The 22,000-nt window shown below is 34.9% G+C and overlaps 2 protein-coding genes across 2 annotated transcripts in view; one reads left to right on the top strand and one right to left on the bottom strand.

Annotated features, from left to right (window-relative positions):
- The window catches only part of PARPBP (PARP1 binding protein), a 62,699-nt gene extending 42,903 nt beyond the window's left edge, over positions 1 to 19,796 (top strand). The window contains exons 8-11 of the mRNA XM_076328742.1: positions 3,947 to 4,125; positions 8,536 to 8,617; positions 18,673 to 18,823; positions 19,468 to 19,796. Coding sequence (XP_076184857.1) covers positions 3,947 to 4,125; positions 8,536 to 8,617; positions 18,673 to 18,823; positions 19,468 to 19,796 — 741 coding nt within the window. The remainder of the gene's footprint in view (positions 1 to 3,946; positions 4,126 to 8,535; positions 8,618 to 18,672; positions 18,824 to 19,467) is intronic.
- A 179-nt stretch (positions 19,797 to 19,975) lies between these two features.
- On the bottom strand, positions 19,976 to 21,475 carry PMCH (pro-melanin concentrating hormone). Its single transcript, XM_076328741.1, has 3 exons — positions 21,233 to 21,475; positions 20,491 to 20,689; positions 19,976 to 20,219 (listed from the first exon to the last, which is right to left on the bottom strand). Exons 1-3 carry the CDS (start codon positions 21,473 to 21,475, stop codon positions 20,170 to 20,172), a joined length of 492 nt encoding a protein of 163 aa, XP_076184856.1. The 3' UTR covers positions 19,976 to 20,169.
- Positions 21,476 to 22,000: the final 525 nt, after the last annotated feature.

Genomic DNA, 22,000 nt, shown 5'->3' with positions numbered 1-22,000 from the left:
AAAGATAATTGTATCCTGATGTTGTTAGGAAATGTGGTTAAATACTAATCCCATTGAGAGCAATGTGAAGTTTTTCTCAAAATGGGCACCTGAGGGCAGCTTATGAACTTAATTATATTACTGTGAGTTTGTGGTTCTATGTTGAAGTTTTTGCCAATTCTTGATTGCTGGAACATCCCATCTACTTGTCAATGGGCAGATTCTACTATAGTTCTTCTCAGTGAGGAAACTTGAGTACTTAGCACAGGATGATGGGCTTTAAGCTAATCCTTTTCACCATACTCCCTACAGTACATCCATACTCACCACAGTATGGATGTAACTGAGAGCCATCAGAGATGACTGTGGTCTGGATGCGACTGATGCGCTGCTTGGCTTGACAGATCTAGTGCTGTATTGAGTTTACGTGGTAAGGTTTTGGTAGCGGGGAGGGCTGCAGGGGTGGCTTCTGTGAAAAGACACCAGAAGCTGCCCCCATGACAGACAGAGCCAGTTCCAGCCGGCTCCAAGACGGACCTGCCGCTGGCCAAAGCTGAGCCAATCAGCAACGGTCGTAGCGCCTCTGTGATAACATTTAAGAAAGGGTAAAAAAATGCTGCACAACAGCAGCTGGGAGAGAGGAGTGAGAACACATGGGAGAAACAACTCTAGACACCAAGCTCAGTGAAGAAGGAGGGGGAGGAGGTGCTCCAGGCAACCAGAGCAGAGATTCCCCTGCAGCCCGTGATGAAGACCATGGTAATACAGGTTATCCCTCTGCAGCCCATGGAGATCCACAGTGGAGCAGATATCCACCCTGCAGCCTGTGGAGGTCCCCATGCTGTAGCAGGTGGATGTGCCCTGAAGGAAGCTGTGACCCCGTGGAGAGCCCACACTGGAGCAGATTCCTGGCAGAAACTGTAGCCCATGGAGAGGAGCCCATGCAGAAGCAGGTTTTCTGGCAGGACCTGTGAACTCATGGGGGACCCATGCTGGAGCAGTCTTTTCCTGAAGGACTGCACCCTGTGAAAAGGACCCATGCTGGAGCAGTTCTTGAAGAACTACAGCCTGTGGGAAGGACCTGCACTGGAGAAGTTCATGAAGGACTGTATCCCATGGGAGGCACCCCACACAGGAGCAGAGGAAGAGCGTGAGGAAGAACAGCAGAGACAAAGTGTTAGGAACTGACCGCAACCCTCATTCCCCATCCCCCCGTGCCACTCAGGGGAAGGACGTAGATGAGTTGGGGGTGAAGCTGAGTCTTGAAAGAAGGGAGGGGTCCTATTCTGATTAATTGGCAATGAATGACATTAATTTCCTTAAGCCAAGTCTGTTTTGCCCATGATGGTAATTGGTAAGTCAACTCCCTGTCCTGATCTCGACCCCATGAGCTTTTCATCATATTTTCTCTCCCTGTCCTGTTGAGGAGGGAAAGTGATAGAGCAGCTTGGTGGGCACCTGGTGGCTAGACAAAGTCAACCCACAACAGTCCGTTGTGGTGCCCAATGTGGGGCCTGAGGAATTAGAGATAAGGACAGTAATTCGGAAGAGGTAACAGGCAAAATGTGGACTGAACATTGCTAGAGAGCGGAATAAGTGTGGGGAATTTTTGTTTTTGTAACTGTGGTGAAGGGATGAAGGGTGGAGTGCGTGTAAATTGTCTGCCTTTGTCAGTGTTGTGATGATGCTATTTTGATTTTGGTGTGGGGAATTCTTTTTGTTGATGTAAATGAAGTTTGTGAAGATTGTGTGATGAATGTATATTTTAATGATAATTCTTAAATATGTGATTCACAGAGTTGAGAGGTGGAAAAGGGAGAGTAGACAAATGTTAAGAGACTGATATCAAATTGCATATTTTAGTGGAGCTTGGTGTGGAAGAACATTTTACTAAGCATATAGAGGGGTAGGTTACCATTACTAATTAAAAAACAAAACAAAAAAACCAAAAAAAAACCTTTAAGTTTTCCAAATGATTTTGAGGTGTATATGAAAAAAAATTAGAGCATCTGTATTGTTCCATTAAGATCTCAGGACAGCAAAAATTAATGTTCTGTGCTGAGTTTCACGTATAGCTTGGTTTTTTTATTGTGTTTTGTTTTTTACTTTACAAAGAAACCCCTAAACCCTCATGCTATAATTTTTCAGAAAAATTGTTCTATATTCAGAATAAGTTCTGGTTTTGATAGGATGTTATGTTTTTTTCATACATAAGAGATTGAATCATTTCTTTGAGTGCAAATTTAAAATATGATCTTAACTACAGACCTGCAAAGGATGCCTCCGCTAGCTCCTGGGAAGGCTGCTTCCTCATAAAATGTACCTGAAAAGAGTTACTTTGTTAGAAAAATATTAGCTTTCTCCTGGCAGTGGCAGTTTTCTTCTGTCATTGCTCAGTTTTCCTGCAAGTACCTGTTTTATAAGAATCTAGAGCTCCAGGAAAAGTTATTACTTTACGCAGCAGGAAGCACTACTTTGTGTTGAAGCCTGCATGAGTGACTAATAGGAATTATGATTAATTTCTTCCTGAGAAAATGACTACTGTAAATGGAATCTGGCTGGTGTTTCTGGAACTAATGAGAATAGTCTGGAGTAGCTAATGGTCACTACCCTTGAAAGACTGATCAACTATTTTCTTGAAAAAATAATTTGAATAATGATTTTAAGCTTACTAATAAATAAGACTTTTATGGCAGGGATTGTTGTCTTGCCTAAAGTTCTTATTGTGCCTTGGACAATAGGATTTTAGTCCATGGTTAGTACACCAAGTCACAGTTGTTGTAGTATATGAGATTTCTGAAGGTCATCTTTTGGCAGTTAGGAGGTTATGTTATATTCTAAAGATCATTTTTTTCCTTTGTGTATAATCAGTCAAGATGATGCCAAATTTGTACTTTTCTCATTAAGACAAATTTACTGTGACACACATGACATTTTATAAAAATCTATGATGTGGTGATGTAATGACTGAAGAGGTTCAGAATAAATTTTGAGGAAATTAAATGGTACTGAAATAGGCCAATTCTGTAAAGCCAAGTAACAACCATTTCTGTAATTGCTATTTCTAGCTATTGATTATAACTTATAGTAACTGACTGACATGTGTTGCTATGGTTTCTTGAAAGCTACATACACTAATTGATGTAATCAAATAGAGAGAGAAATAGAATTTGATCTTTTCAAGACTGTGTTTAAAAGCAGTTAACTGATTAGATAAATGCAGTTCGTTGCTTGTCCTGTCCTTCTGAACAAAGTCAGGCTATTCAATGTTTCTGTGTACTGGTAAATAAGAAAGCCTATAGTTTTTAAAATCTACTACTGTGTATTAAGCACTAAATTTCTCTATGGAACTCCTAGTACTTTCAAAGAAAAATACAGCAAACTTGCAATTCTTGCAGTCCCATAGTGGCTATGGAGTTCTACATCTGTACTGCTGACTGTAGTGTTGAGCACTTCCAGATGTGGATTATTATTTTCTTTAAGGAATTCTTTATTCTTGTGGAAAATCGTGAGGAATTCATCCTGTTCCAAACAGGAGATTGTGCCAAGTACCTCTGTTGTCAAATCTTGATGGAAATCTCACTTTTAACCAACTGCTTTAGCAGATTCAGTTAGTCGGAGGAGTTGGACTTCACCAGAACGTGTTTGTGTACCCCATAGCACTCAAATTGGTTGTGAGAAAATATGTTAATTTCTGCTGCATGGTTTCGTCACAGATTTGTATATTTATCTGTGTGACTTGCTCATCAGTGTGTACCTCCAGCTGGCAGTGATCTAAACTCTACTAACTGCTTGGGATGAGGAAGAAACTTTCCCATGGGCAGGTTCCCCATAAATGCTTACTGCGAAAGGGAAGGAGGGAATTCTCACACCTTGTGCTGATATGGGTTGCTTTTGGAGGTGAGCTATTGGTCTGGCTTGCTGACCTTTCCTGTTGTATGTTCCTTTTAATTTTATTTACTTTCAGCCAAAATTGCATTCCATAAATCATGGCACTGTGTATTGTGGCAGAGATACTGTAATGGTCTTACTAGTTCTTCTGGATGAAGAAGCTGTCAATCCTCCTACCCCGAACAAAGCAGAACTATTATATGGTGATGAAAGCTTAAATTTGTTTGGAATCACCTCTGTTTTGACACTCTTCAGGTGAGTACTAGAAGGTTTTTTGTGTTTGTGTTGGGTTTGTTTGTTTTTAAAGACCTTATACTGAGTGGCTAACAAAGCATTGATATTACTTACACAAAGCAAATGACCAAAGTGCAGTCTGTTGTGAGGTTAGGTGTAAAGGGAAAACATTCTTAGAACAGTCTCAAGTTTCAAAAGTAGTCTACCTCCTCATTTGCATTTTCTGTATCTTCAAGATGCTTTTGAAATATGGACTTTTGAGCTAGTACGTTTCTGGGCTACACAAAACCCATGAAGGAATATCCTTCGCAACAAACCTTCCAAATACTCACCTCTTAAGTTGAGTTTGAACTCCTAAGTTAAAATACTGTCTGTTCAGTAGCTAATTAGATTACTATTAAATTTGAAGATGCCTCCTTTGTCTAGCTATGACACAAGAAATTTTTGGATTATATCCTGTTTTCTTCCTACATAGTAGTTATTTTGTGGAGACAATTTTAAATAGTCAAATAGTTTTTCAAATCATGATCTACCAATCAGGGTAGTATTGCACAAAGGATATTGAAACAAATTCGCATGCATGAAGATTTATTTGTAGGATCTGTAGCTGATGGCATACATTGACTCTAATGGTGAAATTTACTTTTAGGGAAGAATAAAATCAAAAGAGGAGGGAGAGGAGAGGAAAGAGAAAACTCTCCCTGGTGGCCAGCTGGGAAGTAAAGCAGCTAGGGTTCCCAGACAAGCATCCTCTGTAGTACAGTGGTTGGTTCCCTAACAGTGCTTTTCCCAGGGTAACTACATTGTCTTTGTAAGGACCTGCTCATATCCCTTATTGTTTGTCCCTGCTTTTGGTGCCTTTAGCGGTGATGTGAGCATCTGTTCATCAGGGCAGGGACTGCGTGGCCTGTTGCTTATTAGGCTCTGTGCATGCACATTTTTGGGTTCCCTAACATAAGAGCTACAATGAAAAGGGTAGGAAAAGTGGGGAAGAAGGGGGTGTTTCTTATGCTGGTGGCAGTTGTTTCCCATGAGAGCCCACCATAACAACACTATCCAAATGTGCAGGTGCAAGGCTGTGAAGATAACAGCAAGGAAAGAGAAAAACAGTGATAGGTCCTAAACTGGAAGATGGAGGATCCTAAAAGTTGAAGAATTTAAGGGTTCCATTAGATTTAGCGTTCGACCTCTCTTATGAAACCAAAGGAACAAGCACATTCTAATAAAACTTAAAAAAATTAGTTACACTAATAAGAATTCTAAATAAACCTGTAATAACTTTTAATATAAAAGACAGCTTGTGACAACATATTGTGGAATATTTCTTTCACCTCTCAAATATCTGTGGATAGCTGTAGCTATACATTTCTATTTCATTATGTAACAAGCTTAAAATAACCCTGATTTCAGTCTCTTATTTTTTCCATTACTTCAGAGTCAGGAAAATTGATCCACATTACTTTTTAAATTGTTTCACTAATTTAATAAACCTCACCATGGTTGTATTTTTATCAGAATGAAAAGGAGCTTAATCAGATTTAGGTTAATGCTCTATGTGAATGTAATCAAGGCCCACCTGAATTCTTCTGAATTAAACACTGCTTTTTTTTTTTTAAGTAACTCTTTAATTTAAAATGGGTTTTAAACCACTTATTTCTGAACAAGAGTGCAGACTGAGTGCTTTGGTTTCACTTACCTCATTTGATTTTTCAGCTGAATTGATTTTCTTGAATTTTCCCCAAAAGGATAAGACCTTTGTTTGACTTAAAATCTTCTCGGTGTAGGTGTGAGCAGGTACTGCTACCTGGGAATTTATTTTGTAATCTAGACAATTCTTGTGTTTTCCATAGTAATTCTTAGTGGTCAATTTGTTTTAGATTTTATTTTCCAGTATATAATTTTTTTAATCTTATCTGTGTGCTTCCATTTAAAAATTTGATTTAGAAGTAATTTATTCAAAGTATTGAATTTATGATCCTAAATAATTGTTTTAGGAATGAATAACTTTGCAAAAACTTGAAATGAAACTTGCAAACAACACCCATTCTCAATTTTTATCAAATCTGTGTAATGCATTTCTCTAGCAGCTTTACTCTAAGGCTCCAATTGCTTTATGAATGCTGAACACCTTAATACTACAAAGGATAGTAGCTAAAGTGTCACTCTGATCAATGTACAGGCACCTCTATGGTACACCACTTTTTTGTTAATGCTGATGTCTCAAATACTTGATCTAGAGTATTTGCAGTCTTTTTGCCAATCTATTGTTAATAGTAAATCTGGAACAGTTTACAGGGTAAATGGCAGTACCTTTGGCAGTAAATGTCACTGCAGTTTTCAGATTCTTTTTGCTAATCTGATTCTGCGTATCAGATTGGTCACCTCATATGGTAGTTATTGTTTTATGTTTTTTGATCACATGGTAGTTATTGTTCTGAGGTTTTTCACAATGCTTTTTGTTATTTCTAGAGATTTCATTACTGAAGAATCCCAAAAATATGTTTAAAGTTTTGTAAGTAGTTTTGTCTCGGTTATAGTCAGTTTGAGAGAGCACTGTTAGTTTTCAGGTGAAGACTGAGGTTAAATGAAAGCATCTCTTTTTCAAAACTTCAGCATTTCAGGAATTTTTCTTGCTTTGTTTTACTCTTCTTTTAATAAACTTTTAGATCAATTGGGTAGATTTATCTCTCTGCACTGAAATCCTGCCAAAAAGCTACTGCTGAGAAGCAGCTATTGTGTTGTTTAACTTTTTGTTGGCTTTCTTTAATTAAAAATATTTTCATTTTAATTTGTGAAATGCATGTGTATTTGGGAACTGAAAATATAAGCACTGGCAATACATCCTCAGTGTTTTAGAACATCCGAACCAAGCTGAAGTTTTTCTTACTTAATCGGTCCTTTAGTATGTCCGTCAAATATTTTCCTTCTGTAAGAACCTTATTTCAATCTTCTGGAAAATATTCTTTTTAGATTGCATTTAGATGCATTATAGAAGTTGAAATAAAATTATCTTGCTATTTTTTTGTATTTTGAAGCTGCATGCAAGGGAGAAGTGTGCTATTTTTCCCATAGTATTTTTAAATTTTTTAAGCAAACATAAAAACGTAGTGATGATATTGAAATCAAAGGTGATTCTGATATAATTAATGATATTATTTATGTTTTAGAGTCAAATTTTGCATGACCACGGATTAAGTATTTTCATAACTTTTTGCAATAAAGGCTCTCTTTTATGGTTTTGCAGGTTCAACTGGTATTCGGGGTTTGGGGCAACTTTTTGTTTGCTGCTGTTTTTTATACCATTCCCATCATCTTCCTATCCTATTAATGTTAAAGCCAGGCATTACTTCTTGCTCATTTCTTTCCTTGCTTTTTAAAATTTCCTTCTATTTAAGGAATACCCATGTTGATCTGGTATACAAAACAAAGAATCTCTTGTAAACCCATTTCTGTGGACACTGAAAAGGAAACTAACCTATCCATGCACTAGAGAAGCAGTGATGATTTAATCAGTCACTTATCCTGAGGAATCATCAGTTGTTGGAAAAGTGGGATGCTGAGAATTTTGTCATTACAGGTTACAAAGAGGACTCATGAACCAGAACAACAGCGTAGAAGGGAGCATGCTGTAGCTACATATTTTGGCAATTTAAATAGCAAAAACATTGCAAGGTCCTGCAGAAATTTTGCATCACAGACAAATAGAAATAAATAAAATAAAGAATGAGCTAAATAAAATAAATTTTATTTATGGAATAATTGAATAGAATGAGTTAAACAAATAAAATAAAGAATGAGTTATTTTTGAAAAAAACTGTCCTCATGTGCACACTGGCCTGCCATGAGCGTAAACAGAGAAGTAATTATTTACAGATGCACAGATTAGTTCTTATTTCAAGACAAAAAAAATCCCCTCTTATATGCATCAATAATTTTTTTCATTATATGCATAAAAAATTTTCATTAATATATGTAACTATTCATTTTCATTAATATACGTAACTATTCACATACTGAAATATAGGAGGGTGGAAGCATTTTGTTTGTGTGAGTACTTTTATTGAAAAGTCTGTAAATATGAGGAAAATTATTCTGGATGTCAACCAGATGCTATTCAAGGGGGTGTAAGTAGAATGGTGACTTGGTAACTCATCACCAGCATTACCAATAATAATACTGTGGCTGCAGAACTACAATATTGTAGACATACTGCAAAATAATACCAGAAATTGGAACTGTAGGTTTGGTTTCATTATGCTGCCTTCAGTTGCCCACGGTACATGTGGTTACTTAGGAAGGGAGAAAACAAAGTAAGGCTTGGAGAGTGAAGATACTTGCCTTCCTGTTTCTGAGGAACTTGGTATAGTAACTATTTTTCTTAACTAATTGCTTTTACATGTTCTAAATACTTCTTATCTCTTTTTAATATAGATCTCCAGCACAATCCAATGGATCTTCTCCAAAACCTCTTAGACAGCGTATTCAGAAATCTATGGATGAAAAAAAAATTAAGGTACTGTGTAGGAATTGCTGTGCGACTATAGAGGAACTGAAATAATAACGCTAAAATGAAAATAAGTGTTACATTTCAGCCCATTATTTGAGAATTTTATCTCATAGCTAAAGAAATGTAATTGTGATTAACTTGTGGTAATTGGCCCAACTCAAACAGTGTTGTAATATGAATGGAAATATCTAAAACTCCAGAAGAGAGAGGCTTTAAACTTAAAAGTGCTTCCTAATGAAAATCTCTTAGTGGAAATATACTGAGTTAATCTATATGTCTTCATTTAACCATCTGTGTATTTCAGGACTGTAGAAATAAAACTGAAGCTATGTGAAAACAGAGATAAAACTGAACACAGGCACCTGATTTCAGTTCTGATAATATAGGCATTCTAAAAGTGTAATAATGACTTTTTAATTACATTTTTTTGAGATGCTTTTTATTCATAACATTCTGAGGACATTTCCATAACATTGCTTTGTGACCAATAAAATAAAGATGCTAATGTTTGCTATTTCGTAGATGAAATGGAACATTACAAGAATATGTTGGTGTTGTGAGTGGCACTATTCAAAAGAACAACTTCGATGTTTCTGAAAATTGCAATCTTCCAGTGCATTTTACATAGTCTTTTTTCCTCAAAATTGTCAAACTTGAATGTTGGGACTATGGAAAGAGACAGAGCTTGTATCTTCCACAGCATTTCAACAGAGCGCTAAATAAAAGTAGTGACTTAATATTTTTTACAAACTTAGTCCTGACAACAGGTAAAAACACAAATGTAATTAGTATATAAGGAAGAAAACAGGTGTTTTAAGCCATCAGAATTAGTTCTAGAACAGCACAATGGAAAATATCTTTCTGCCTCTGGACATGAGGGGGATTTAAACGTATTGTATGTTTGAGAAGTAGAAAGTCATTAAAAGGAAGTAAAATGAAAAGCACTGTCAATATTTCCAGCATGTGTTTTAAATATACTCCAACTTCATTCTGAGTGCTTTTTTTGGAATGGGGGTGGGGTGGATGATGGGCGTTTTGGATACATGCACTAATTATGCTGAAATTTAGCTTAAAACTCATAGGCAAATTATGAAAGATTGAAGCTGACAAAGGATCTTCATTATATTAATTTTACAATAAACAGCATATTTAAATTGCAGCTTTACTCATCAAATAGCAAAAATGTGATGTGCTGTTTGCATAATACATTGAAATAGATAGTTTTCTTATCTAAATGGAGGTTTTTAATTGGATTCATGAACAGCTGTGTTCAGTATCAAAGTACAAAAATTATCTAAAAGTAATTACCTGTCACATTTGAGACCTTTTCTGGAAACTTACAAGGTTTTTGACACAAACTATAAAAAATATGAGTCTTGAGGCTGATTCATATTATGAAACTATTTTTACTTTTTTTGGAAATACTTTTTTGCTAATCAAAAATATCAGATTAGCTACCATAATTTCTGTGCAAATAGTAGTTCTTTCAGAAGTCTCTGAATAATTGAATAAGTTCTACTTCAGGAGAAAGAATTGCATGCAAAGGTTCATCATGACACTCTCCTGTGCTGCTTTTGTAGTGCCTGACTCTAAGGGTTCTGTGACTCGTAGGATCCTTGTTAATACAATACAAGAATCTGACTTTTTCTGCAGGACTTGTCCTCATCTTGCTTCACCATGATTGATGAAATAGAATGTACCTGTAGCAAAATAGAATGAAACATCTCATGTTTTTAGCCAATAATTTTTGAGATCTTTCAATCAACTTCTAGAACTGATTTTGATGCTCACTAGGTGCCTAATATAATTGAGGATGACTATATTGAAATATACATGACCTTTTGTCTTATGAAAACCAAAATTCAAAGAGAACAAGCAACAGGTCTATAATCTGTGGTTGACACTTCTAAACTTTCTTTGGCATCTTAGGAGACTGTAAAGCTTGCTTATAGTGTTATCTTTTGTAGATTATATCTGTGATGGTGGATTCTTCCCCTACTTTAGCAATGTGGATGGTAATGTGGTTAACATGTTAAACTGAATGGCTGCCTGGAGCTATACAACTTATATCTTAGAGCAACATTGAGGCTGCTAAATTGCCTCTAGTAATCACAATCAGTCTTCTTTATGGCTTTTTTCCAGTATATCCTATTGTACCAGAGACAAAGTACAGCATGGAACTGAGGCTAAATATCTCAAGATGTTTTTCCATTTTAAAAAGTTAAAATAAAAATCATGCAGTTCAGAGTGTAAATGCTCCTCAGTTATGTATCAACTTATAGTCCTCTTACTCAAGATAAGACGCCTGAGTGTTTCACTTTGTTTGCAATTCTCTTTTCTGTGCATCAGCCAAACACTGCCATCTAAACTACACTATATTCCCCTGAAGTCTGGAATTATTCTTCTGGTACTCCTATGTTCACTTTAACCTTGCTTCTCCTTCCAGTCAACTAAAATTGCTGTTGCCAAACAGCTAATGACTTTTCTGACTAAAACTCAGATAGTTCTGCCATTCGTGTTTGATCTCCATCCTCTCACATAAAATCCTGCTTTCTTTCTTGAAATGTTCATCTTTCATTTTGTCTTTTTGTGGTTTTCTTTCTACCTTTCTAACAATTTCTACAGAATTTCTTTTGCATGTTTCTACTCTTTCCTTTCCTTGCTTTTTCCATTAAGACTTTATAGGGCCTTGTCTCTCTTCTCTTTCTGTACCTTCTTTCTGGATGAATACATCTACAAACAGAAGTTCAGCTATCATCTTTATATGAACAGTTCACAGATCTACATGTGTAGATCTAAGTGTCTCTTCTGTCAAAACTGACATCTTTTGTTACTTCTATACCATCCTGTGAATACCCAGCTGTTGATCTTGAGATGGTATGTAGGTCTTTCCTGGTATATTTAACATTGACGATGGTATTCTACCTGTTACTTTTTCACTCCATAACACCTCTGGAATATATTCTTCTCTATACGTATGTCCACTCAACTATAATTTATTAAAGGTTCATTTTGCTTTTTGATGTGCTGCTGTGTATTTTTCTTGGACTTGATAGTTGCAGCTTTAGCCTATCTTTCTTCACTGAGATTGCTGTACAAAAAGTTGTTATCAAAGTGATTAGACGCTAGATGCCATTCTTCTCTTTGCATCTCAATCTGTTCCTTTAAGTTGTAGTAGATGTAAGCTACTTGTTTTAACCTGTGCCAACCCATTGATTATTTCCGATTTGCTCCTTTGAGATATCTGTCCTTGCTTACATTCAGCCTGCAATACCAATCTTCATTGTTTGTTAACTTTCAGACTAGCTCTTTCAGCTGTCTGTTTTATACTGTTTCTTATGGCTGAAGAGATTTCGTATAGGTATCTGCAGAACTCATCATCCTCCTTTAAAACCTTTTTCAGTACCTTTAAATCAACCTCTCCCCAAAACTTAGCAGTGTTTTGTGTTGAGATGGATGCCCATTACAATGACTAATTTCAGTTCCTTTTTCTATGAATCCATGTATTTCTTGTCTTGGATTGTAATGTCTCTTGGTAGAAATAAATCTTGTTCTGTCTTTACTGTGCAGCACATAGCACAATGAATTCCTTGTCCATGACCATAGATCTCAAGTGCTGTAGTAATATTTATCACCTTCTTACATCAGTCTTCATTATTATTTCATACAACCATCTTGAAATGTGTACAGGTTGCTTGTAAAATTCACAGTTGTAAGTTTTGTTATGTATAATGCACTCATTTTAACAATTGACTGGGAGATACCATACATATGTTTTTTGAGTAAGACAATAGCAACGTGATGTTTCTTCTCAATGTCAATGATTCTTCTGAGAAGTTTCTTATGCAGTATGTGTGATGGTAGCGTTAGTTCCATAAAATTGTCGTAAGGACCTTTTTACTATGCTGCCTCTGATAGGTGGTTAGATGGTTAGTCTATAGTACAAATTCGTGATCTCTCATTCGAACTTGTCCCATAAAAGTCTCCTTTTCCATGATATTTGAGAGGGGAAGAAAAACACAGTAGTGATGATTAGTTTGGTTGTATGCTGAGTCCCATCAAGATGTATGTGTTGAATAAAGAAATTTAGGAAAATCTATAAAGTGATAGGAGAAACATTTCTCTAAATTTAAAAAATAAAACAGAGAGGAAAAAAAAATCATTATGCCCTCTCCTTCCTTAAGAGGAACTGATCTCTCACAACTTCTGCAGAATTATGTGGAGGAGTGCAGATTGATAATATTTAGACCTAGGGCACAGCATCATGCATATGTGTTTAGTGTCTAAAAATACGGAGGGTGGATAAAGTAAACGTGTAGCTATGAACTGGAATTGGTGTTTAAAATAAATCTGTGGGTACTTCCATTGTGCCAAAACAAATTCCTGGCAACAGTGAAAGACAAAGAAATAGTTTTGTCTTTCAATCCTCATTAAATACTGGAAGAGATGCAGAAAGATCACCTAACTATAACGGCATTTGTTAGGAGGCAAAGCTGTCGCTCTTATCCCTTGAGGAGAAAGAAGTCTGGGGAACTAGCATGTTGCATTTTTTAATTCCCTCCAGCAGAAGCAGGTAAGAGTAATAATAAGAAACTCAATCTTCCTTTGAGAGACAATTTAGAGTTTCAAGTTTGTTATCTACTGTTTAAGTGAAGTGTCTTCTGGTGAATGGTATTTTGTGGAAGGAGTCTTTAATTCAGAAAGCTCTATAGAACATCTATTGAGTTATGTCTCTTGTTGTCAGTTGTCCTTATCACTCCTTTCTGCTTTATATGTAGAAAGCTTAATTGGACAGGAGAGAGGTATTTTATCTAAAAAGGGTTCATCCAACCTTATGTCTGCTTCTTTGAATCATACTTCCATTTATCTGGAATGGGTAGATCCCCTATTTGACTACTTATTTTGTTGATTTCAATGGGGTTATGTAAGTCCTGCTTATTGGTGAGAGAGAGGAATGGAAGGACTGTTACAATCACCTGCTTTGTTTAGGTTAAAGAGCAACTTCAGACAACAAAAATGTTGCTTAATAAGATTTTCATCTTTTGCACCAGAAAAGATTAATTAGACTTTCAAGTTGTAGGTAAAATACTGTTCCTGAACTAATGGGATTGGGTGAAACTGAGAACTTTAGGAGTTAAGAAGAAAGGAACAAAAGCTATTAGGCTGTGAGCATGCAATATATGAGAGAGTAACAGATTTATTTTTTTTGTAAACAGGATTGTTTTGGCCTTTTGATACATTGTTTTAGAAATCCTGCTGCATTGTTAACACATTTACCCTGAAACAGCTGCAAGGAATTTCAGTAGTTTGGCATGTTTTTTTCTTAATGTAACTGGAGACAACCTTTCCTATATGAGGCACTATTTCCCTCCAATTGGGAACATAACTGTAGTTTTAGTTTTAAAAAGAATTTGTGGCTTAAGAACTCTAACAAATCTTGGCATGCTTGAAGTTCATTGTAATTTTACTGTGTATAGAAATCCTTCCAAGGGAAAAGCTCCACAAAGCAAAAAATCCTAGTCTGCCTTTCTCATGTGACTTGTTCATGCCTATATGAAATGACTTAATATCTAGCTTCATGCACTACTGTTATTTTTCATTGCTTAGTTCTCTAAATGCTGTTACTTGAGAGAATTGTTTTGCCTATTTATGATTCCAGTACAAATAAACTGTGACTTGGAAAACTATCAACAGGAAGTTATCAAGAGTTTTCTGTATGTCCACTATAATTGTGAGCAGAAGATTCATAGTAATAGAGAAAACAATCTTCCTCAGGTAGTAGTCTCATCTATTGTAGCAAGAAATATTTATTTCTAAGCGGAATGTAATTGTGGAGAACACTAAGCTGACTAGTAGTTTCGATGTGTATGGAGTATGCTAAAAATAAGTATCTGGAGGAGAGAGGGGGAGGGGAGAAAAATGTTACGTTCAGCAAAAATCTGAAGAAAGACTTTATTATTAGTGTCAGTTGATAAGCCACACTTGTGTAGAAAATACCATTTTTGTTTCTACAAGACCCCTAAACTGTTTTCCTAGGATCCATAGCTGTGAGTTTTGAGTACTTTTGAAATGCAATAGTGAGGTGAGTTGAGGCTAACTGTTCTCAAAACAGTAATAGGTTAATTTGGGAAAGCAAAAGGCTGGTACAATGTCATGCTAAAAATATTTGATAGTTTCAATACAATAAAAGCTTGCTATTACCTGAGCTATCCAGGACACTTTTCTTGTTTGAATAACATGATGCCTTGGTTTGGCAATGATACTTACCATTTATTGTTTTGTTACTCTTCCCTTTGCGCTCCCTTCCCTTTTTCAACTTTCTCTTTCAACTCGCCTTTAATATTTTTTTTCTAAAAGGACAAGGGTAAGAGTGAGGAAAAGACATTTTCTCTTTTTATCTCTTTTCCTCTTCCAAATAGTACTCTAATTGTTTGGCTAGAAAATAAAAACATGTGTTTGTTGTTACTGATGTAGGTTTTCAAATTCTGTTATGCCATTCCAGTGTATAAAAACCAAATCTCAACATTCTTACTGACTAAATATTGGCAGTACTGTCTGTATGCAGATGCTGGAAGGAGATCTGGAATAGATTATCAACTAACTTTTAGAAATAAGTAGAGCATGCACCATTAATATTTCATATAAAAGTGAATGTTTTATATTGGTATCCCGAACAACTGAAAAACTTCTCTAGATATAGAAGTCAAGGTGGGAGTATGTCCTGCTTTATCTACTCATTAGGACTACTAATTGACCTACATGTGCTGAAACACTGCCTTAAATTCTATCATACTTTCTTCCAGCTGAACAGTGGTAACAAAGAACCCCTTTTTCTGAAATGCAGCAGAATTTTTTTTCTTTGTATAGGGATAACAGCAACATCCCACTTGCTTGTGAAGAGGAGAGGGGATAGTAAGTCTGAGTTCATTGCATGCCACTTGTGTGCAACTACTTGATTAGCAAATTGAGTTCCCAACATCTTTTTGCTCTCCCAGAGCTGTGGGTCATTGGGATGGTGCCCTCAAAGCAGTGGATTTCAGGGAATTTAATGTAAAAGATCTCTAATTTCTAAGAGCTGTTTCAAGCTGTTGACAGGCTTCATTATGTGTGCTTCAATCAAGTTTTAAGTTGCTCTTTTTTCTTTAAAAACATTCCAGTGAAGCTCTACTTTTTAATCCAGCGCTAGACTTGTGCTCTTTTGTTCTGCCTTCAGGCTATTAAAATTCACTTTTTGCTACCTCACTCAGTGTAATACAGGTGGTGTTTTTTTTTTTAGTAGTGAATATTCATTCCTAGACTAGTTGGGAAGTTTGACTGCTTCAACATATTTAGTCATGCACTCTTGATTTATATATACCCTCTAGATTAGTACTACCACCAGCTGTCATATTTGGTGGTATATCTGTGTATATATATATACACATATTTGTATACTGTTTGCAAATGACTAAATGGTATGTGATGCAATAGAGTGAAGTTTTGAGGCATATTTCAAGCTTCAGTGAAGTTGAAACAGACAGATAGGTTTCTGCTGCAAGTTTTTCGGTATTTGAGCTTGACTTCTGTCCTTTGACTCCACATATTCTAATCCCTGCAAACTGAATTAGTGAAGTGACGGATGGGGGTGTTAAAAAGAAATCCTGATGTCCCAAAAAATAACTGGATTTATTGTTGGTTATAGAATGGTGACTATCAGGCTTTCTTGCTCAAGTTTGATGGTCTTCATGCTGTGTTTATTATATCTTCATCAACTCAGCACAAATTGTAGCTTATTTACCTCTTGCAATATGAATGTGATAGAACTCTTTGCAACTTATTGTGCATAATTTTTGATGTGTGTCATTTGCTGAACAATAATTAAAAAATGAGAGAATTTTAAAGGATTAAGATGAAGTGTTTAAGAAACATAGCAAATATAGGAAAATATTTTTCATTAATATTACAGTAACCTTAAGCTTAAAGAAAATGTAAACCCCTTATATTCAAAATATTGTAATTGTACAATAGGATGTTGATTAAGTTTAAACTAGATTAAAGTTGCATTTTTAATTATTTCAAATTCTTAAGCTTATTCTGGGTATAGCTTCTCTATCCTTCAAAACACTTTCTGAAAAGAGTAAAAAGTTAATGACATACACTTAATGACTCAGTGAGCTAAGGCATAATCTTGAAGCACACAAAACCTTGTAGATATCTACGTATATAGTCTTACCTTACAGTAAATGTTTTAAGGACAGAGTAGATTAACACTTTAAAAAGATTAGAATTGTTGAGAGTCAGGCTAGCTAGTTCTCCCTGTTAAATCTGCCTTTCTCAGGCTGTTATCTGGCACAGAGAAATTGCAGTTTGGGAGTGATGGACAACTGGTAAAATTGTGTCTTTTTAACTCTTGAAGGGAATACTCAGTTTAAAATAAAACTATATATATACAGACATAGTAAGTCAGAAAGAAAAATTATGTTTCTGTAAATAAATGGGATATTTTTTTCCAAAAAGACTGTAGGTGTGTTCACCTGGCCACCTGCAGTATCATGAAGGAATACTGAAGTTGTATCTCAATGACAAAAAGCTAGAGTCTGTTAGCTTGTATGAATGAAAACAGTATCTGATGAAAGCGGCATAAACTGTTACTGAATTTTGTGGATGAAGGCCTGTGTGAAAGGAGGTTTCTGGGAACGTGTTCTTTCTTTTTGTCTAAATCTGAGATTTTGAGTTGGAATAAAAATATATCTATAAGGGTCAAACCTGAACTGTAAGATTTAAACACACTTGTATTAAGAAGAAAAGTAGACTTGCATAATGCAAATTTTTTAATCAGAAAAGTGGCTGTAAACCTCTTATTCGACAAATCATTCCTGTTATCTATATATATAGCAACATCTATTTTGTGACAATGTTTCTTGCTTTTTCTTTTTCCTGATATTTGTACTGTAGCACCTGTTCAGCTCAAATTTATTTGAATTCACCTGTGCTAATACAATTATTAGCTAAAAATCCTAATATATTGTAGTTACCTGCTCTGTGCTATACCTTTCAACATCTTTTGTATAATGCAGTAGACTTTCAAATGGAAGTGAAGGCAGAATGTCTTGCAGAGTGTATAGCATTTGTGATAAATTGGCCAGAAAGTACAAAGCTTGACCCTGAAATTCTAAGCTGATGAGAAGTTGTAACTTCTGTAAACTGAGGAAGTTTGACCTGTAACCGTTAATTCCATTAAATATGGATATATTGAATATATTTAAAATTTTTATTTAATTTTTTTTAGTTAAACCAAATATTTTTATTTACCTGTGCTATGAGACTAGGTTCCCTGCTTTCAAGACTAGGAGGTGGAGATGAGCATACAGAACCAGATAAAATACTGTTCTTGAATACTGTAGATTTCTGGCAACTTACGCTATATGGGTATATTTTGACAAATTTGGAGTTAGACATTGGCATTCAACGAAGAAATGGCTTTATTTTGTGAGTAAATGGGAAATCTGAAATTTGCCAAAGAAAGATTTAAAATAATACTTTATATTCCAGTTTTAGGTATAAGTGTATTGAAGCTTAGTTTCTATTATCTGTCATTCCTTTTCAGTGTTGCTATTATGCTTTCCTTTATGTACGATACTTCCTATACTTGGCATTTATGAACTGACATCTCAGAGATGACCTATAGAAGTATGATAATTGGCTGTAGTAGCTATGACAGCTACTCAAAACAGTAGAGTCTGCAGTCTATCAAAAGAGAGGGCTAACTTTGAGAGAAAATCTTAGGTTGAAACTTTAAAAGTTAATGTGTAACGTTCTGAAAGAGGTGAAAAAAGATTTTTTAGAATTATTTTAGGACTATAATAGAATAATTTATTAGTATTCTTGAAAGCCTTTACACTTTGTAAATGAATACTTCATAAATATTTTTTATGGAAGCATACTCATTTTTCTGGGTTTTTTATGTGATCTAAAAGCTTTCAAGACAGAAGAATGGGGAAACTTATTATTTTACTAGTCTTGCAGGTGTTGTCTTTTACTTTTGTAAATAATTAAAGCTAATACCAGATTGCTATTTGCAGGTGAAGCGATCTTCAATCAAATCTCAGTTTGCATGTACATATAAAAATGACTTGAATGAAATAAAGGGTCAGCTTTTCCGCAGCAGTAGCCAAATTTCAACCTGCGTACATCCTGCACCAAAGCAACATTTAAAAGCTGGATATCTCACAGGTAAGCTGTAGTAGGATTCAATAAGTAAATGTGATAGCTGATATTTCAAATGTTATCAAACAAGGCTTTAGTAAAACTCAAGTATAAATATGTTTTCAAGAAAAAAAGATGTCTCATTGCTCTGTGTATGCTATGATCAGTTAAATGTCTTTGCGTTAAAATTGTAATGCTAATGCTTTGAAAATATAAATCTGTTTGAAAAAGATGTATTGATGCTATTTTGAGGTAAAAAAATTAATACATTTTACATACATATGTTTGTTCATATTTTACAAAAGCTAAGTGAAATTTGTATTTTTGCCATTCAAAAAAGGGAAAAATTTGTTTTACTCCACTATAAACTATATCATATATATAATTTCTAGGCCCTTTAAGCATCTTTTCCAGTATCTTAAAGTTATAAATCCACTTCCTTAAGTTAGTTGCTATTACATGTTTTTGAGCAATATAATTTTAAATTGGCAGTACACTTACGAACTCATAGCAAATGTAACTGCAATGACCAGCATAGTTTTGTTTTACTGATGAAGCACTCATTTTGATTTAAAAAAATCACATGACAGTCCTCTGATAGAAAAAGGATGAATAATCCCAGGTAACTTTTACTTCTTCACATTTATTTTTTTGATCTTCTTACATGACAGAAGGTATGAATTCATGTCTTGATGTACCAGTGCTTGGAACTATTTCTGAAAATGTTCACCAGACTAGAAGTTATACAGAAATGGGAAAGCTGAGTTGTGAGCCAAGAAACAAGAACTCCAAGAACGAACAGATGGATTTGAATAATGACAAAGTAATCTGTGATAAGGAAAGTGAACCATCTTTGCAAAAAAATGCTAAAAGACCTAAGACTTCAAACAACCATCAGAAAGAATTGGACAGGAAAACTGGTGGAAAAAGAAAACACAGCAAAACTGCAAGCAAGAATAAGTTGATTGCTGGTCAGGCAAAATTAACTCACTTTTTTTGACTATAAGTTTTTGTTTTGACATACGTGGTACGTTGACTGGTTCAGAAGTTGTAAAATTTTGCGAGAAAAGGGTGAAATTCATTAATTGCTTCCTTTCATACTCAAATAAGTGGAAGTAGCTTGTGTGTAATATTAGACAAATACTTGCAAGTCTGGATTATGCAGAAGTCTTTTATTTTTTGATAACAATACATAGTTAGTAATTACAGCTATGTTCTTTTTTGGTGATGAATTATGTTTCCCTCTACAATGCGATGGGAAAGTATTTTTGGATGCATATGTATAGCCACACTAAAACCCAGTAACTTCAAATTAGATTAAATTCGTAATAAAATGTTTAATCTTCAAAGAAGGTGGTGTAGATCATTAGCTTTCAGACTTGCCAACAAGGTCTATAGACTCTTCCCAGCATACACCTGAGCACTACAGGAAAAAAAAAAAAAAATTGAAAGTTTAAATCATCAAAGAACTAGAATTCTTTATGGCCTCTGGAAATACTAATTTAACAGATGCTTCCTCCCCTGTGCACCAAATCACAATAGATGTAAACTGGAAATGCAGGATTTCATCAGCCCTAGGAAATCCCAAACATAACAGAGTTTCTAAATGAACCTTTATCAAACTGCTATATAGACATTGCATTATACTTTACCAGAATGAAATAATTTTTGTATGAAAATGAAAATATACTTACTGTCAAAATCCCTTCTTCCTATAGGGAATTTAGCTGAATTTTCATTTGCAGTCTCTCTTTCCTGTATTGATTCAATATTTTGAATTTCAGTGTCACCTGGAAAAGCCATGGCTCCCTTCAGTGCAAGATAAGGTAGTTCCTTTCTACCTAAGTTGATTGGCATAACATGATTTAAGAAATCATGTCTGGAACCTGTGTCCTGTTTTAAGGGAAAACAAGAGTAGCAGTTTACCTTTATTTAAAGTCAGTTGTGTTCACTTTTTATACTTGACTTTTTACACTTTATACTTAGCAGTGCAAGTATTTTGTCTTAAATAATTTTATTTAAATAATCTTATTTATTTGAAAAGTAATGACCTGCATTACATCTTTGGCTGAAATAGTTTTATGGTAAAGAACATGATAAAATAATGGGTCTTATATTTGGTGAAGTTAAAATCCTGTTGCTGCATATAGGGACATGCTGAATCAAACAAATATAGGCCTTTTTTCCCCACAAGTTTTGGCTACATACAGTTCTGTAAAAATCAAATTTCTTTTATTCAACTGTCCAAGTTACACATTTAAAATATTGGAATTAGATACTTACAGTTGAAAATGTATTCTTGAATATAGTATGCTAAACTGATTTTTTTTATATTCACCAGGTTGTTGCTCTACATTATTATACTTGTTTTCTAAAAGGCTATAAAGAGAATTTCCATTTTACAATTAAGCCAAAAATGTAAAACTGAAAACTCACCAAAAACTTCATTTTTCTGTCATCCTTTTCGTCCAAAACACTGCTGTCTTCAGTCTTATAATGCTTCAGCAAAGGTATAGCTCCTCTGTTCGCAGTTCTATCTCCATTTCTAAGAGTTTTTCCTAGCTTTAATGTGGTTAGCAACATATCTTCATCTTCTACCTTTTGCAGAGATTTTGAAACTGAGAGTAGAAAACCTTGAGAAAAAAGAGAGAGAATTAACATGTATGATGAGATACACATTCTTAGTTACTTAACGCTTGCATAGAAGTTAAACAGTTTTCAAATTTTAAGAAAGCTTTTCCAGTTGTAAATTAATATGTTCTCCATCTGTGCCCACTTTATATATTTTACAGATTGAATGGAAACTACTTCAATGGCTGATGAGTTCACTCTTTTAAAATGACTCATATTAAGGAGTAACCTTTTCTATAATCCTTCTAATCCTATCTGTTGTTTAGAACTACTTAACCATTTCTTTAGCATGGATAATTGTTTCTTTTTATGTTTTTAGAACAGCACAGATTAGTTCCTTTTGATGGATCAGTATAACAAAGTTCACAGAAAAAGTGATGTCCATTTGTGGTGTTTATAAAGCCTTACCTCCAGTTAAGGCAATTTAAGAAAAGGAACTAATCTACATAAGTAAGCAGGACTGTTGTAAAGGTGTGATCTATCACAGTTTTTGATCAAAACTGATTCACTAAAGAGTTGAAAAGCTTGAAATTTAACAATAGCTTAGACTGCTATTGGGTTAGAGCTGAAACC

This window comes from Aptenodytes patagonicus, chromosome 1 (assembly GCF_965638725.1).
Source record: "Aptenodytes patagonicus chromosome 1, bAptPat1.pri.cur, whole genome shotgun sequence".
Classification (NCBI taxonomy): Eukaryota; Metazoa; Chordata; class Aves; order Sphenisciformes; family Spheniscidae; genus Aptenodytes; species Aptenodytes patagonicus.
The sequence above is the reverse complement of the archived record's forward strand: the minus strand, read 5'-3'. Positions and strand labels throughout refer to the sequence as shown.

Excerpts from the sequence above, each read along its gene's own strand:
- PMCH (XM_076328741.1), bottom strand. The coding sequence starts at position 21,475 with ATGTGTATCTCATCATACATGTTAATTCTCTCTCTTTTTTCTCAAGGT. Across the intron at positions 20,690-21,232 it reads ACAGAAAAATGAAGTTTTTG|GACACAGGTTCCAGACATGA; the intron begins GTGAGTTTTCAG and ends CCCTTAAAACAG. Across the intron at positions 20,220-20,490 it reads AGGAAGAAGGGATTTTGACA|TGCTCAGGTGTATGCTGGGA; the intron begins GTAAGTATATTT and ends TTTTTCCTGTAG.